We start from the raw sequence: 15,264 nt of genomic DNA, 5'->3' as shown, positions 1-15,264 counted from the left end.
GAATCTGAATATGTATTTGAAATTGCATCTGATTCTATGTCTGAGATTGTATGTATCGGACGGAGATTGTATGTATCTGTTGATTTATGTGTATCTAATTTGCTTGCTGAGTTGAGTTACACACTGGGCTCATAAGTTCACCCTTTTGTTTTATCCTTTTAGGTAATCAGCACACCTAGGATTGGTCAGGGTGTGGGAACTCGGGATTGGATTCTATCGATAAAACGATTTAAAATGAACTTTAAGTTAAATTTGGACTTCACCGAGCTTTTTGGATTATAAATTGTTTTGGACGTTATTATTTTTTGCATTCGGTTTGATTTTGTGAGATTTAATAGTATTGGTTTTTAAACTACAAAACTACTAGTTTTACAAATCTAGTCACGATTTTCGATATTTTATAACTTAGAAAATTTCCGCTGCAAAATGAGTTGATCATTCAAATGTTCTTCTGTAATAGAATAAATAGTTTTAACGATTTATTCCATAAAAACTAGAAAGAAAAGTAACAAAGTTAACACTATTCTACTACTTGATTTCGAATTAAATATCTGGTTTTAAAATGAACTGATGTAATACCTCAAGATTCAGCCATAACGTCTAGGTCGGATGTGGGGTATTACAATAATGGTTTAAATGTAAGGTTGATCTTGAAATTCATATGGTATGCTTAGTTAATATAAGTGGTGTATGTATGCTTAGTTGATATATGCATATTCTTGAATCATGAAAGAGTTTTGAATGTGGTAATGCTTGAATGAGATGTTGAGCCATATGTGCTAAAATGATGGTTGTAATGTTTGGATCTCCTTGATCAAGTTGGTTTTTTTATATGGTAAGTTTGACAAGTTTCAAGATAGGAAGTTGGTGATTTCAATTTTGGCATTATAAGTATTTGAATTATAGATCTTTAGGTATGTTTAAAACTTAGGGATGTGATGTTTTAGTATCAAATGAATTAAGATGTTTATAATTGTTGTATATCTTGTTTGTGATGGTGCCAAAATGGTATATTGGTTAGGCACTTTTAGGTTGTGTTTTAACATGTTTTGGTTTGATATTGAATTGTGTTGAGAAAGGTTTTAAGATGACCAAATAAGCATTTGAAAGTACCTTAATGATTGGTTTAATGCATTGCATAGATAGTATGTTTTGGGTGACACGGCCGTGTGTCACTAGGAAATAGATTGAAATTAGGTCACATGGTTATAGTTAATTACATGGCCCAGTCACACAGCTGTGTGACTTTTACAAAATTTTTGCACTTTAGCCCACACGGTCTCAGTAAGTTACATGGCCTGGCCACACAGCCGTGTAACTCAATGCTACACAATTTCAGCTTTTCACACAACTTGGATACACAGGCATGTGACCTTTTTTTTGCACTTTTTCCTTTTTTGTGAAAAGTTTCAAATTAGTCATTGTTTAGTTCTGAATTGATTTTAGAGCTTTTGCAAGCTTGATTTAAACTCGAACTTGTTTGCAAAACATGTTTTATTTGAATGGTTGAGATTTAATGAATGTTTTGATGAATATTTTATTTAAATTCACATGTTCCTATTTTGTTTATTACTGCAGCATCCCGTAAAATGATTTCAACGATGAAAACAGTTGAGGGGTGTTACAACTAGTTTCACTTTGGTACCTATATTTTTTTTCCATTTTGAACTTGACAACTAGGTCCATTTTGATTCATGAACTTGAAAAATCTAAAAGTTTGATGATGTGGCACTTTAAGATTGTGGCACATCATCACTCGAAAAATAAAAAAAATCTATGATGAAGTGGTAGAATCTTAGTGTCATTCAGTGTTTTAATGACCGAACTGATGGTTGAGCAGGTTAGACCACTAGTTCTCAATTCAACCAGTTCGACCGTCGAACCAAAAATAATTAAATAAATAATTAAAAATAATAAAAATCTAAAAATCCAAGTAAAATAAGTTTTATATATTTTTATTTTACTTTTTTAAATTTTTATGAATTTTTAATTATTATTGGTTTGATGGTCAAACCGATCGAGCTGGTTGAATTGAGAATTGGTGGTCTAACCTGTTCAACTATGGGTTTGGTTATTAAAACATTGAATACGACACTATGAGATTATACCACATCATCATCTAAAAATTTTTTATTTTTCAAGTGATGATGTAGTACAATCTTATAATGCCACATCATCAAAATTTTAGAATTTTCAAGTTCAGAGATCAACATGGACCTAGTTATCAAGTTCAAAATGAACAAAAAAAAAGTATAGGTACCAAAGCGAACCTAATTGTCAAGTTCAGGGGCACCTACTTGCTAAGTTTAGAGGCCAAAAGTTGTATTATCTCTTTTTCTTCTCACGGTTATTAATAGAACGGGCTTAAATGAATAACAATTTTTAAGTTTAGGGGTCAAAGTGGATAAAAAAATTAGGGGCCAATGTGGACCTACTTGTTAAATTCAGGAGCCAAAAGTTACATTATCCCTTCTTTTCTTTTCTTTTTTCCAAACCTTTAAAAATAAAGTTAATCTATTCAATTATTCTAAAAATCAACATAATTAACATGTAATATGTTATATTCTTATAATAAAACTAGTTTCTAATTTTACATGCATCTACGTGTTTAATTGTAGTAATTAGTATAAAATATTATTTCTTATTTTAATTATTGAATATAATTTACATATATTAACTTATCAACTCAAATATTATAATAAAAAAATTTTCAAATAATAATTAATGCATTTTTAGTATATTCAACATACAATATAATTTTACTTTATGTAATTAATGTAAAGTAACATTATTCAAAATAATAAATAATTAACATAATTACCTCCAAAATTAATTAAGTGATAATTAATATGCATAGAATTATATTAAAATAATAACACTATTTTTATTAAAAAACATTATTTTACATAAATAAAATTAACACAACTTTTGTTTACGTTAAACCTTTTAACTAATAATGGTAAATTATAATTATAATTATAATTATTCCAACTTTTATTTTGCCTAAAGTTCTATCCAAGTAATAAATCAATTTTACAATTAGTATAATAAATTAATAATTATAATTTAAATTCCAGTTACTTTTAAATGCATAATTATCATAACTTCTAGTAAATTATAATTATTGTAACACTCCACACTCGGCCTAGAAGTCCAGTCCAAGTTTAGAGAGTTACATCAACGATACTCACATACCACACAAGAAACATAACAATAGTAAACCATGTTTCATATAATATTCATCATAATATTAGTTATTTAGTTAGTGCATAATATTCCAAAGTTCTACTATCATAAATTACTGAAAGTCCTAACATAACACTTCAAAGAAAAGTGAAAGCTTGACCGAGCTCCCACGGCACTGACCCGTTCAAGACTGAGAACCACCTAAAATCCAATCAATAACAAATATCAGTTGTGAACTCAGTGCGTAAAAGAAATTTGTTTAATTAATGCTTACTTATAAAATAATTCCAAGTTCAAAGATTCGCTTCGATACAGACGAAATGTTTATTTCAGATTCAGAGTAGATTTGTTACATATATATATATGCAAATTCAGTTCCAAATATAGTACAGATCAGATTCAGTTGCAATATTCCTAATCCCAACTGCTACACACCGTCTTCGGCCATCCCAACACACCGTTATAGACATTCAATGCCCAACCAACCTTGCACACCTTAGAGTGTCTATTTGACACTTTTATGGAGACGCGGCTTAGTTGCTAGATCAGAATGCAACAAAGTGCCAAAATCAGATTTATACTCATTGTGGTCTAGCCACTATTTCAGAATAGATTACTTCTTCCTTCGCTATATCCCAAGCCATGCAAATGCACAGCACAAGTACCCATATTGAGTATTCAGTCATTCTATTTTATTTCACAAACAGATAATACAGTTCAACCTCAGAATAAGTGTCATAGTATACATACAATTATGTTTTTCACACATCAGTCTTAGAATATTAGATAGCATTCATACAATCAAATTCAACTATTCATACCATGAGGAAGTTAGTAACAGTGTTAAACAACATTCACGGCCTCAAGAAACAGGTTTCGGGCCCTAATAACATGACACACGGCCTGGTCACACGCCCATGTGCCTTGCCCGTGTGGTTTTGAAATATAAACAGTGAATTACACAGCCTGGTTACACACCCGTGTCCCTGACCGTGTGGTTTTATACCACAAACAGTGAGTTACACGGCTAAAGCACACTCCCGTGTCCTTGGCCATGTGGTCTTATACCATAAACAGTGAGTTACATAGCCCAAACACACGTCCGTGTCCGTTGCCTGTGTGAACCTTGCACTAATATGGCTACACACGGCCTAGACACAAGCTCGTGTCCCCACCTGTGTGGCCCCAAATCAATAAACAGTGAGTTACACAGCCAATCACACGGCCTTGACACACGTCTGTGTGCCTGGCCGTGTGGCGTCGACAGCCACCATTTCCGGCGACTAAAACTTGCAAAAACTAAGGATTTCAATATGCACATGGAGAAATTTCGAAGTAACAACAATGCAAAAGATCCTCGAAGGCTAAAAAAATCATTCGGTAACACAATTTAGCCATTTAATTAACAAAATTTCCCGATTACGTACTTAATACTTATGTCAAAAGTTTCGACACGAAACCTTCGACGAAACCAAACTCATCGAAACTTCAACAACAACCTCAGAAGTTGTTGAGTTGTTATTCCTTATTGCTAATATTCTCGCCTATTAGAAAACAAATGATCATTTATCATTGATTCTCGAACTCACAGAATACCCAATTCATCGCAAGTCACAAAGACGAAAGTAAACCGCGAGAACGTTCACATTGATAGTTACTTACCCAATAGCCTTCTGACCAATAACTAATAACAAAATTTATGTTAATCTCGTATCCCCCATGATTTCAATTAGTAAAATAAAATAAATCACAATGAATGAGGACGAAAAAGAAAATGGAAGCGAAGAAGAAGAAATAAAAAATAAAAGAAACTAATGTTAATTAAATTCCTAACTTCCAAGTAGATTTCTGGCATTTGACAAAAAATTTCCTAATTGTCCCCGTTGCAACTTGAACACGGGACCTAACAGAATACAAGCAGATGCTTAACTAGTGAACCAGTGGACTCATTCTTGGTACAGTTTCACGCTGAATTGGACTTAACCGGGTAATGCATGACTAAGGGTTGTTTTTAAAATAACAAAAATTTTAACAACGCAACTCGAACTTCAGACCTTAAACACAAAAGCAGAGCAAAGAACCAGAGATACAGAAATTAAATTATTGCAGATTCTCACAATAAAATTGTTAGAATTTCGAGGCATTACAACTCTCTCCACCTAAAAGAAATTTCAGCCTCAAAATCTACCTGACTCAAATAGATATAGATACAGCCGTCGGATTGATTCCTCAGGTTCCCACGTGGCGTCCTCAGTACCGTGGTTTCACCACAGAACTTTTACTAGAGGAACAAATTTCTTCTTCAGCACCTTAACATCATGTTCTAAGATCTGGACTGGTTCCTCCTCTAAAGTTAGATCTAGTCGTAACTTGATTTCATCAATAATGACAATATGCGATGGATCAGATTGATACCATCTCAACATCGAGACATGAAACACATTGTGAATTTGTTCTAATTCTGACGGTAATTCCAACTTATACGCAACAGGTCCAATATGCTTCAGAATACAGTAAGGTTCAATGAACCTTGGGCTCAGCTTACCCTTGCATCCAAATTGAAAAACCTTTTTCCAAGGTGATACCTTTCGAAACACTTGATCACCTACCAAAAGCTCAATATCCTTTCTTTTTAAATCCGCATATGACTTTTGTCAAGCGATCACGAATCGCTTTCATAGTGCTCTGTCTCAAAAACCAGCTCAAGACCCGATATCTGGCGTTCACTTAATTGAGTCCAACATAACGGAGTGCGACACTTACGACCATATAAGGCCTCATTAGAGGTGTCCATGGGCCGGGCCGGGTGAACAAAAAAATTTCAGCCCGTTTACCAGGCCCGAGCCTGGCCCGGCCTGAAATATGGGCCTGAGATTTTGCCCAGGCCCGGCCTGGGGAAAAAATATGAGGACCGGGCTCGGCCCGGCCTGGCCCATTTTTAAATTAAAATTATTTTTTTAATAAAATTAAAACTAATTGTTATTAAAATTAATTGGTAGTAAAATTTTGAAATTATTAATTATTAATTATATTAATTGTTGTAATAAAATCTAACATTTGATTAGTAAATTTATTAAATTATTAATTGTATTAATTGTATTAATTGTTAATTGTATTAATTGTATTAATTGCTAATTTGCTATAACAAAGATGTTTTATTATTAATCAAATTAATTTAACTGCAACCTTTTAAGCTAAGACTACATTTTTCAAAATCTGACCAATTAAAAAACACACAAGCTAAATTTAATCAAATTAATTTACAAAAACTAAATTCATAATTTTCACAAAGTAGAAGACTAAGAATAGAATTTAACCTTTCTTTGACCAACTTTTGTTTGACTGCTTTGTCCGAAAAAGGTAAGTTGTTGGATTAGAATTAAAATTATGCCTGCAGCCTGTTTAACCGCCTCTTTTTAATTCGTGCATCTTAATTCATTCGTACCCAACCAATTTGTATTAATGTAAAATCACATCTTCCCTTTTTAATATAACGTCACTTTTTACCATGAAAGTGGTTTGGAATTGGTCGCAATGATTGAATAAGCTTAGCAACATTTTTGTCTTTGCTCTGCAAATTTTTACAAGCTTTTCAACTCACATAAAGACCATGAAATATGGAAATTGTAAAAAAAAAACAATCAGCAAGCATTCATGCTTGCTACATCATATAATTACATCATAATAAAATTATATAAAAAAAACAATCAGCAAGCATTGATGTTATAGGTCGAATGCATCGATTAGTTAAGACATCAAATCAAATTAGGCAACAAAATATAATGAATTGCCATAACTCATAATAATCTATTCAAACTTGGCAATACAATATGGGTTTAAATAATCATAACCAAATTTTCATGCTTCCTACATCATATAATTACATCATAGTCTTGAACAAACCTTTGTAATATTAGTAACAATACTCTCAAATCTCCCATAGGTAGTTCATTGCTATAAGCCCAATTTTATCACTTCCAATTCTATCATGTCACCTAAATTTTATAACAAAATATTTAAACATACTTAATTTTATAGCAATAAACAACAAACCATAGTATTCATACATTAATCCATCAACATATTTAATTTTATAACAAAATATAAATTGTTAGCTAAATTAAAATTTAAACATTTAGAAAGAAAGTATCTTAAAAAGCAACTGAAGAAACCTCGTCGTCATCGTCCTTTTTGCAACCAATTTCTAACATGAAATAAGAATGAATAATTAGATAATCAAATTGATGACAAAATAATATAAAATTACAACAATAAAGCGAGAATAATAATTACCTACTGAAAATCCCTTAGCTCTCATCCAATCATCCAAGCAAACAACGGCTTGAACCGTTTTTGGCTTAAGTGAACTCCTGATAGGTGTGATAACTTTCTTACCCATGCTAAAAGCCGATTCGGAAGCTACAGTCGATATTGGAATTGCCAAAAGATCACGAGCCAATAATGAAAGCTCATTGTATCGAACTAAACTTTTGCTCCAATAATCTAAAACATCTATTTGACTATTCAACTCAAACTCCAGTTCTTCCAAATAAATGTCCAACTGTGACTTTTCACTCCTAGTGCTAGATTCATTTAAATACCGTTTATAATCATCTCTCATCAAAATATCCACCAAAATCAGCACTATTATCATTGTGTTCATCCAAACCAAAATCAACAGGATTTTTATCCGAAAAATTAGAACTCCCAGCCAAAGAGAAAGACATGGATTTGGATTTCTTAACATACTCATCAAACAAGAGTCTAAGATTGCTAAGAATGGTCTCAACAAAATCTGAAGCATGAACACCATAGATTGTTTTAAAGCAATACTGCACATAATTCAACTTGTAACGAGGATCTAAAATTGCAGCACATGACAATATCAACGAATACTCAGCCCAATATTTATTAAATTTCTCTTGCATTTGCTTAACCATTGGAGTTAAAAACGAATAAGGGCATTTAACTATATCAATCAAGAGCTTGTGAACCTTCCAAACCCCTCTAAAATAAAGATTAGCCATTGGATAATTAGAACCAAAAAAAACACAAGTCACATCATAAAATACTTTCAAAAATTTGCAAAGAATAGCAACATTTCTCCACTCCTCGCTAGAAAGTGCAAACATTTGATAATCTTTATCCTGTTGACCCCAATAATCTAGCACATCTTTATAGTAAAGAGAAGATTCAAGCATCAAATAAGTAGAATTCCATCTCATACACACATCTTGCCGCAACTTTTTGGTCACATTCAAATGAAAATTTTTGTCGGCCACATCATAAAACCTTTTTCTACGAATTCCTGACTTTTTTATATACCTAATCCCATTTCGAATCTTACAAACAACATCATCGGAAAGTTCCAAACCAGCTTTAACTATAAGATTCAATATATGTGCACAACATCTAACTTGAAAAAAAGCACCATCACACAAAATAGCTCGGTTTGCACGAAAACGATTTTTAAGACAAGAAACCATAACATCATTATAAGAAGCATTATCCAAAATGATGCTAAAAATTTTTCTTATCTATACCCCATTGAGATAAACATAAAACAAGTTCATCCGCTATGTTCAAACCATCATATGGAGGAAATAAAGCTCTAAACCTTATGATTCTCTTTTGTAGCTTCCAATCTTTGTCAACCCAATGAGCAGTAATGCAAATATATTCATCATTAGTATGCTCCGAATTCCAATTATCAGAAGTTAGACAAATTAAACCAGGTGCTTTAGCCAACTCTTCTTTAACATGATCTCTCTCTTGCATAATACTTTAGGACATCCCTAGTAGCTGTTTGTCTACTTATATTCTTAAAATTAGGACTAGCAATTCTCATCATGTATCTAAATCCTGGTTCTTCAACTGCCCTAAATGAATGCTTGCCACACACAAGAAAAGTAGAAATAGCTTGACGACACTCATCAGCATCAAACTTGTAGTTTTTTATAGATGGAACACCTTGTGGTGATGGTTGAGTGGCTATGGTATATTGAGTGATGTCCTTATTAACTTTTTTCAAACAACTATTTAGATGACGTATTAAATGAGAGGTTCCACTAGAAGATTTAGCAGAGAAGATAATCTTACAGTGATTACATTGTGCCTTCAACTCATTTTTGTTCTCGCATTCAAGCTTTGTCATTTCATCCCACACCTTTGAAGTGGTAGACTTTTGACGTTTGACAGCACTTTCATACTCATTAAACCCATTGTCCACAGGTATAGGAGTGTTCGAACTAGCCATAGCCATAAAAATTGAAGTCCTGAAATCCAAAAATAATCTTATTTATAACTCGGTTACTGAATATATATACAAATATTTTATTAAATATACAAATAGGTTAAAACAAAATGCATACTTACTGTTTAACTTTGACTAATATGATACAGTGTAATTACAAGAAAAAAAAAGCATCAAGATATATTAAACTAATTATAACGTAGAATCTGTTCTATATAATAATATAATAATATATTATATATTATTTATAATATATACAACAATCATATATATAATAGAAAAGAAAGAAAAGATGTAATATAAATTTGAATAAGAGGTGTATACATGTAAATTGACACAATTATTCATAAATCTTTATAAAAGGAAATGTTATATCTTTTCAAAGAGACGCATAAATATTTTTTAGTACTTGTTTGAATATGTAAATGACATCAAAAGAGAAAAAGAGTCTACTTAGTTTCAATTTTGTTGGGATTATAAAACATGTATTTATACAATGAATAAGTTAATGAACTTGTCAAGAAATCAACTAACAATAAGTTAAAAGAATCTTAACTAATTCACTCACAAAAATATTAACAGAATACAACTAACAACTGACTTAACTGACTTTAACTATTAGCAGCTAACTACTAACTAAACTATCAGTCTTTTAAATTAATAACTCTTTAATTTGCTATAAATAATATATAGAATTTTAAATTAATAACTCTTTAATTTGCTATAAATAATAAAAATTGTACTTTGAAGTTTGAACTCTTTAAAATAATAAAAAATTAATTTAATCTTTTAAAAATTACAAATATATAATTTGTTATTAAATATTTTTTTAATAAAATTCATACTAACTTTTGAAATAATTTTAAGCTACAATCAATTATCTTTAAAATTACCTTGTATAAAATTTTTTTGAAATAATTTAAAAATATATCATGGTCTACAAATGAAAACTAGATAAAATAATTTAACTTTGAAAGTCCGTTACCGTTATGTAGAGGAAAACACAAACAAAATTAAAATGCAAACAAAAAATGAATAAGAATTGAATGGAACAAAAACATTTATTAGATTTCAAATTTATATATAAACAATAGGCAAATTATTAAATATATAATATAAACCTAAACTAGAAAACATCCTTTGCGTTTAAACAATTGAGATAGTCATACTTATTCTATAAGCTAAATTACATATGTACCAAAAAAGAAATTAATGAAATTCAAACTGCACAAATCCAATCCAAAATCTTAAATAGAAGCATCTCTATTTCTCAATCCCATTATTTTCCTACTAGTAGATAAGCAAGTTTAGCTTACGGGAAAATCTGCTAATCTGCAAAATGTTGTACAAAGTAAAATAAAGGAAAATCAAATTAAATTAAATTGTAAAAAGAAAATGTAAATGAAAGCTTACAGGAAAGGAAGCTAAGGTAAGCCAAATTGATTTCAATGTCGATTGTTTCTGCAATAAAACAAAGCAAAAAAAAAAAATGAAGAAGAAGAAGATGAGATTAAATGAATAAACTAAGCTTGTGATCTTAGTAAACATTATAATAAATTCATTAAACTCGAATCTCATGCAATTTCAAAATTCTGATAACTTTATTTCCAGATATAAACATATAAACAAACATTTACCACTTAATTATTTGATTGAATCATAGATTAACAGAAAGCTAATTGACAAATTTCATATAAACTTTTATTATAGATTAACAGACAGAAAATGGACGGGAATATATATATTTCAACAACACTTTTTTTATACACTTTTACAAACTTAGACAGAAACAAACAGAATACATGCAGAGCATTGGCGCATGTTATCTGCATATGTTACCCTGTTTAAAGGAATAAACTAAACCCAATTCGCAATTCAAGAGGCCGAGAAACCTGCTTTATCTAATTTAACATTCTTATATGTCGATGGGGTATAGTTCTAGAATAGTCAACATTGGTTAACATTTAGGAAAAGGATGCCCCAAATGAAGTGTGTGTAACTTCAGTAGAAAGAAGTTGAAAGAAAATTGCAATTAGAAATGAAGTAAGAATGTTAGATTAGATTTCCATTTTTAATTCAAACTGTTTCTAAGAAAAAGGAAGAATTGTATTAAATATTCTCCATTGACATGACTCACTACTGACTCTACCCTCTAATATTCTCCATTTTTAATTCTAACATTTTTAATTCAAACTGTTTCTAAAAAAAAGAGTGGGTAATCTGCAGAAAGTGGGAACTTAGCATTATCTACTCTTGATTTTAATATTATTGTTATAATGGTTGGTCAGCTAATGTTATTGTTATCCCATTGCTTACTTCCTACACGTTTGACCCTTTTATATTAACTTTGGAGTTTGGACTAATCTTTGCCTAAAACCAAAAACAATAGACTAATCTTGTCCTGCCTGCTAAACTGTGTGCCTTCATATACTATTTCTTCTTCTTCTCTTCTTTGTTCATATGTTTATTGATTTTTTGAGCTTTCGGTCTGCATTTCAGGTAAGCTTTTTGATGCTTTAATACGTTTTATTTTACATTTTGTATTTATGTTATTGCTGTTTTGATGCATAAATTCATTGAAAGAACAATTGTTTTTAATAAATATTTATCTAATGTTTCAACTTTGTAACATAATCCTAGCCATTGATTCAGAACACCTAAGAACACAATCTCTAGAAAAAAAATCAATGTCTCAGATTTTGAAACAGTAAAAGAGTTGCGCTTAATTGAATGTGCAGGCAAAGAAGAAGGGTAATTGATAAAAGAAATAAAAGAGTAACCTGAAGAAGAATAATCAAAAGAAATGAAGTATCTTACAGTCATAGAGAATGAAAACGAGGAAAACGAAGAAGATGAGCAAACCCGTACCTGTACCAAACTCCTGTACCAAACGAAGAAGATGAGCAAACGGTACTGGAAGAGACCGTCGATTTTGGAAATGGGAAAAAAAGGGAGGAAGGCACAGCAGACAGCACAATAGGGTTAGGGATTTTGGGTGTCTGTCGATTTTGGAAATGGGGAAAAAAGGAAGGCACAGCACTGACCGCAGCATTAAGAGGAAAGTGAATCAAACTTAAACTAAAAACTGTTATATTTTTAAAATAAAAAATTTTACCCGAGGCCCGGCCCGTTTTCTAAACGGGCCTAAATTTTTGTCCAAGCCCATATTTCGAGCCTATATTTTTACCCGAACCCTCCCATATTTCAGGTGGGCCGTCGGGTCGGGCCGGGCCGCCCGGCCCATGGACAGGTCTAGGCCTCATAAGGTGCCATCTAAATACTAGATTGAAAGCGTTTATTGTATGAAAACTCCGCCAACGGTAGGTACTCCTCCCAACTACCCCTGAAATCTATCACATAACTCCGAAGTATATTCTCTAAGATCTGAATAACTTGTTTTGACTGTGTATCGGTCTAGGGGTGATACGCAATGCTAAAATTAAGTCGGTGCCTAAGGCCTCATGGAGTTTCTTCCAGAACCGATACGTAAATCGCGAATCTTTGTCAAACATTATCAAGACCGAAATTCGTGTAGTCTCACAATTTCGGTGATATACAGTTTTGCTAACTTCTTTAAGGAGTAATCTGTTTGGATAGGAATGAAATGAGCTAATTTGGTCAACCGATCAACGATGACCCAAATTAAATCTTTCTTAGTAGGGGTTAAAAGCATCCCCATAACAAAATCCATTATTACTTGTTCCCACTTTCACTGTGGAATCTTAACTGGCTAAAGCAGTCCGGAGGGCAACTGATGTTCGGCCTTAACTTTTTGACACGTCAGACAGTGGGATACAAAAGTGACTACCTCTCATTTCAGTCCGGGCCACTAATAGAGTTTCTGGAGATCCCGATACATTTTATTCCCACCAGAATGCATAGCATAGGGACTATTATATGCCTCTTGTAAGATCGAATGCCTGAACTCCTTGTCATTGGGTATGCAACTCTGACCTTTGAAGCATAGCACATTGTCGCTATTCAAGCTAAAATCGGAAGCCTCGTTTGAACCAACATTGTTGCAATCGCTGAACTAAAGACTCATAGCTCAATTGCTTAGCTCGAATCTGCTCCACCCAAATCGATTTAACCTGTAATTTTTCCAACAGTCCCCCATCCTCAACCAAACTCAGATGAGCTAACATTACTCTCAAACTAGTCATCACTCTACAACTAAGGGCATAAACTACCACGTTAGCCATACCCGGATGGTATTCTATCGTGCAAACGTAATCTGTAAGTAACTCAACTTATCGACGCTGCCGAAGATTTAACTCTTTTTAGGTTAACAAATATTTGAGACTCTTGTGATCAATGTAAATAATACACCTTTCACTATACAGATAATGTCTCCAGATTTTCAGAGCAAACACAACCACAGCCAGTTCAATATCGTGCGTCGGGTAGTTACCCTTGTTTGTCTTAAGCTGCTGTGACGCGTAAGCGACCACTTTACCATTTTACATAAGGACACATCCTGGCATGTGAAACATCATTGTATACTACAAACTCCTGATTCAATTCCGGTTGAATTAAGACAGGAGCTTGTTTCAGAACGGACTTGAGCTTATCAAAACTAAATTGTTGTACCTCAGACCACACGAATGAAACATTCTTACGCAGCAGCTTCGTCAGAGGTAACGCAACCAAAGAAAATCCTTCGATGAACCTTCGGTAGTAATCGGCTAAACCTAGGAAGCTACGAAGCTCAGATAAATTTTTCGGTTGTTTCCACTCCACAATAGCTTCTATTTTCTTGGAATTAACTTTGATCTCTTCTATCATCACTACATGACCCAGAAACGTAACTTCTTGCAACCAAAACTCGCACTTAGTAAACTTGGCATACAACTTTTTATCTCAGAGTATCTGAAGTACAATGCAAAGATGATCATCATGCTCAGTTTCAGTTTTAGAATAGATCAAGATATCATTGATAAAAACCACTACAAATTGATTCAAGTACGGTTGGAGCACCCGATTCATTAAATCCATAAACGCCATCGGGGTATTCGTTAAATCGAAAGGCATCCCCAGGAACTCGTAATGTCCATAACGAGTCCTGAATGCGGTTTTGTACACATCAGCCTCCTTAATTTTGAGCTGATGGTAATCGGAGCACAAATCAATTTTGGAGAAAACGGATGCTCCTCGAAACTGGTCGAATAAGTCATCAATTCTCGGTAATGGGTACTTATTCTTGATTGTCAACTTGTTTAACTGCCGATAATCTATGCACATACTCATCGACCCCTTTTTCTTTTTAACAAACAACACTGGTGCCCCCCACGGCGACACACTTGGTCGAATGAATACTCTATCAAGGAGTTCCTGAAGGTGCGCTTTTAGTTCTGTCAACTCTTTCGATGCAATGAGGTAGGGTGCAATAGACACCAGAGCAGTACCTGGTAATAGATCAATTCCAAACTCCACATCTCTATCTAGAGGTACTCTAGGAAATTCCTCGGGAAAGACATCTAGGAATTCCCTTACAGTGCGAATATTTCCCTCTGAAAGTTTTGCAGAAATAGAATCGGATACGTAAGCAAGGTATGCCTCGTACCCTTTTCGGACTAACTTATCTATTACAAGAGCGGAGATTACATTAGAGAGGTAATCTTGACGCTCACCAACCATGACCACCTTGTCATTCTCATTCAATCTCAGAGTAACTCTCTTGGTTGCAAGTCTAGACTAACCCGATACTTGTAAACTGAAAAATATATAGGATTTTTCCTATAGAATTCATCACCTTTTTACTTAAAATTGTTGTTAAAACCAAGTAATTGTTTAATAAATTAATGAAATATGTGAAAATATGAAAT

General features: G+C 32.7%; 1 protein-coding gene across 1 annotated transcript; it reads right to left on the bottom strand.

The window, feature by feature from the left end:
* Positions 1–7,201: 7,201 nt before the first annotated feature.
* LOC121218499 (uncharacterized) lies at positions 7,202–12,508 on the bottom strand. The gene is made up of 5 exons (XM_041095746.1): positions 12,308–12,508; positions 10,853–10,900; positions 9,286–9,461; positions 7,480–7,605; positions 7,202–7,390 (listed from the first exon to the last, which is right to left on the bottom strand). The coding sequence occupies exons 3-5, from the start codon at positions 9,446–9,448 to the stop codon at positions 7,338–7,340; spliced, it is 342 nt and encodes a 113-aa protein (XP_040951680.1). The 5' UTR covers positions 9,449–9,461; positions 10,853–10,900; positions 12,308–12,508; the 3' UTR covers positions 7,202–7,337.
* Positions 12,509–15,264: the final 2,756 nt, after the last annotated feature.

The sequence above is a fragment of the Gossypium hirsutum genome, chromosome D06, assembly GCF_007990345.1.
Source record: "Gossypium hirsutum isolate 1008001.06 chromosome D06, Gossypium_hirsutum_v2.1, whole genome shotgun sequence".
Taxonomy (NCBI): domain Eukaryota; kingdom Viridiplantae; phylum Streptophyta; class Magnoliopsida; order Malvales; family Malvaceae; genus Gossypium; species Gossypium hirsutum.
This window is presented reverse-complemented; position numbering and strand designations above follow the sequence as displayed.

What these genes read in the sequence shown, in the direction of transcription:
- LOC121218499 (XM_041095746.1), bottom strand. Translation starts at nt 9,448, where the DNA reads ATGGCTATGGCTAGTTCGAACACTCCTATACCTGTGGACAATGGGTTT. An exon ending in GAAGGCACAATGTAATCACT is followed by an intron (nt 7,606 to 9,285) that starts GTAAGATTATCT and finishes TATCGACTGTAG; the next exon opens with CTTCCGAATCGGCTTTTAGC. An exon ending in AGCTAAGGGATTTTCAGTAG is followed by an intron (nt 7,391 to 7,479) that starts GTAATTATTATT and finishes ATTTCATGTTAG; the next exon opens with AAATTGGTTGCAAAAAGGAC.